Source organism: Plecotus auritus (assembly GCF_963455305.1).
Source record: "Plecotus auritus genome assembly, chromosome: 1".
NCBI lineage: Eukaryota > Metazoa > Chordata > Mammalia > Chiroptera > Vespertilionidae > Plecotus > Plecotus auritus.
In genome coordinates, this window is record NC_137770.1 from 80,607,645 (window position 1) to 80,610,330 (window position 2,686).

Genomic DNA, 2,686 nt, shown 5'->3' on the forward strand with positions numbered 1-2,686 from the left:
CACCAAAGGGTATCACTGATGAATGAAAATTCCATAGCTCAACTATTTCAAGCGCTGGTCCTTAATACTCAGGTTTGTATGGACAGAAAAAAGCTGCAGTGCTACTTCGTATTTTTAGTGGTTAAGTTAGGCATGTGCCTTGGCTAAACTCTGATGAAATATCCCAAATACACATTTATTAGGCCTAGAGAAAGCCTTGCATCATTAGGAGGCATAGGCTCCTTATGAAAGCCTTGCAGTGTTGAGGCCAGCTTAGGGCTTTGTAGTTATGAAAAATTGTGTGGAAATTAGAGACACCCAGGATAGTAGTGGACATGATAAAGTATGATGGAAAATAGTGCTGGTTCTATACTTTATCAAGATCCACATACTTGTCCTGTTCTACTATACTTAGAGGTTCTCCACTTTCACAAACCCTAGCCTCTTCATTCAGTTTCAATCTACAGTCTATCCTAACTCATTCTCAACTCATGTCTCAGGAACCTTTCACTCCAGATGACAGCCCTTCAGTTAATCATGCTTTCCTCTTATCCCTGCTTTCTGTCAGTGGATTGTGAGAACAAACTGGAAAAAGAAGAGGATAATGAGAATATACATAAAAGCAAGATGGAATATGTTGGAAATGAGGAATAGTCAATATCAGAAGTGATTTAAACAGGTGATGAATGTCACAAACCCTCATGAATCTTTTGTTCTTGCTTAATCTGTTAATTTGAGAGCTGAACATTACAGTGAGAGTATTGGAGATAGGTTTAAAGTATGTTGCAGCTCACATGTTGTGATATGATGTTGACTTTTATTTTTCATTTTGTATATTTGAGGAACTGGATAACTGTATACTTCTCATGTATAATGAGAACATTGAAATTCTTTGACATGTTGTCATCTCCATAATCACAATTTCCTCCTCATTTTCTTAGTTCTCATAATTTCAGCCACATCCCAGTTGGGTGGATCTATGGATGAAGGGAATCACTCGGTTGTGTCTGAGTTTGTGTTTCTGGGACTCACCCACTCATGGGAGATCCAGCTTCTACTCCTGGTGTCTTCCTCTGTGCTCTATGTGGCAAGCATGACTGGAAACATTCTCATTGTATTTTCTATGACCACTGATCCTCATTTACACTCCCCCATGTACTTCCTATTGGCCAGTCTTTCCTTCATTGACTTTTGGAGCTTGCTCTGTCACCTCACCAAAGATGATTTATGACCTTTTCAGAAAGCATAAAGTCATTTCTTTTGGAGGCTGCATTGCTCAGATCTTCTTCATCCATGTCATTGGTGGTGTGGAGATGGTGCTGCTCATTGCCATGGCCTTTGACAGATATGTGGCCATATACAAGCCTCTCTACTACCTGCCCATCATGAGCCCACGAGTGTGCATTTTGTTTACAGCTGCTGCCTGGGCCCTTGGTGTCAGTCACTCGTTGTTCCAACTAGCATTTATTGTTAATCTGCCCTTCTGTGGTCCTAATGTATTGGACAGCTTTTACTGTGACCTTCCTCGGCTCCTCAGACTGGCCTGCACAGATACCTACAGATTGCAGTTCATGGTCACTGTCAACAGTGGGTTTATCTGTGTTGGCTCCTTCTTTATACTCCTTATTTCCTATATCTTCATCATGTTTACTGTTTGGAAACATTTTTCTGGGGGATCATAAAAGGCCTTCTCCACTTTGTCAGCTCACATCACTGTGGTCCTTTTGTTCTTTGGTCCAACCATGTTTGTTTATCCATGGCCACACCCCAATTCACAGATGGACAAGTTTCTTGCTATTTTTGATGCAGTTCTCACGCCTTTTCTGAATCCAGTCATCTACACATTCAGGAATAAAGATATGAAGGAGGCAATGAAGAGAGCATGCAAAAATTTAGTGATTTACAGAAAGATCTCTTAAGTGATATGATATGTCCTTTTTACTAACCGAATGAAGACTTTTGTTTCTATGTTTGATATTTTAGATTCAGGAAGTTTGAGACACCACATATTGATTTGAATGTTATCAAACTTTAACATAATTTTTAACTGATGAATGTATTTATTCCCAGGGAAGAGTGAGTCATAAAAACAGTATATCTACCTATGTAAATCCCATTAAATTTTTTTCAGATACGTTATATAGTTTTCAGTGAATTGGTCTTACACATCTTTTTTGAGATTTTTCCTTAAGTATTTAAATTTTTGATACTGTTTTAAAAAGTATATTTTTGTTTAATTTATAATTGTTTATTACTAATATACATAAATACAATATATTGTTTTTGCTTATTAATTGACATTGAATCCTGAAGACATTACTTCTACTAGTTTTATTATAGATTAAGATTTTCTTTATAGACGATCATGTTGTCAGTGAATAAAAACATTTTACTCCTTTTATTCTAATGTGTTGATTTTATTCATTTTTGTTGCCTTATTGTACTTGCTAGATCAAAAGGTACAATGCTGAATAGAAGTGTTTAGAGTGAACATGCTTGACTTATTCCTATTCTTATGAGAAAAACATTGTTTTTTCTATCTTTAAACTAGAGGCCCAGTGCATGAAATTTGTGCACTGGAGGTGTGTCCCTCAACCTAGGCTGCACTCTCTCTAATCTGGGACCCCACAGCGGGTGTCTGACTGCTGGTTTAGGTCCGATCCCACAGGCAGTCGGACATCCCTCCTACAATCCTGGACTGCTGGCT

The 2,686-nt window shown here is 37.9% G+C and overlaps 1 protein-coding gene across 1 annotated transcript; it reads left to right on the forward strand.

Moving 5' to 3' along the window:
• Nucleotides 1-889: 889 nt before the first annotated feature.
• On the forward strand, nucleotides 890-1,898 carry LOC308254691 (olfactory receptor 4F3/4F16/4F29-like; the record flags this gene model as incomplete). The annotated part of the gene is given in 3 exon segments (XM_080681048.1): nucleotides 890-1,168; nucleotides 1,170-1,658; nucleotides 1,662-1,898. Coding segments are annotated over 3 exon segments (936 nt in total). The 5' UTR covers nucleotides 890-958.
• Between the last annotated feature and the right edge of the window lie 788 nt (nucleotides 1,899-2,686).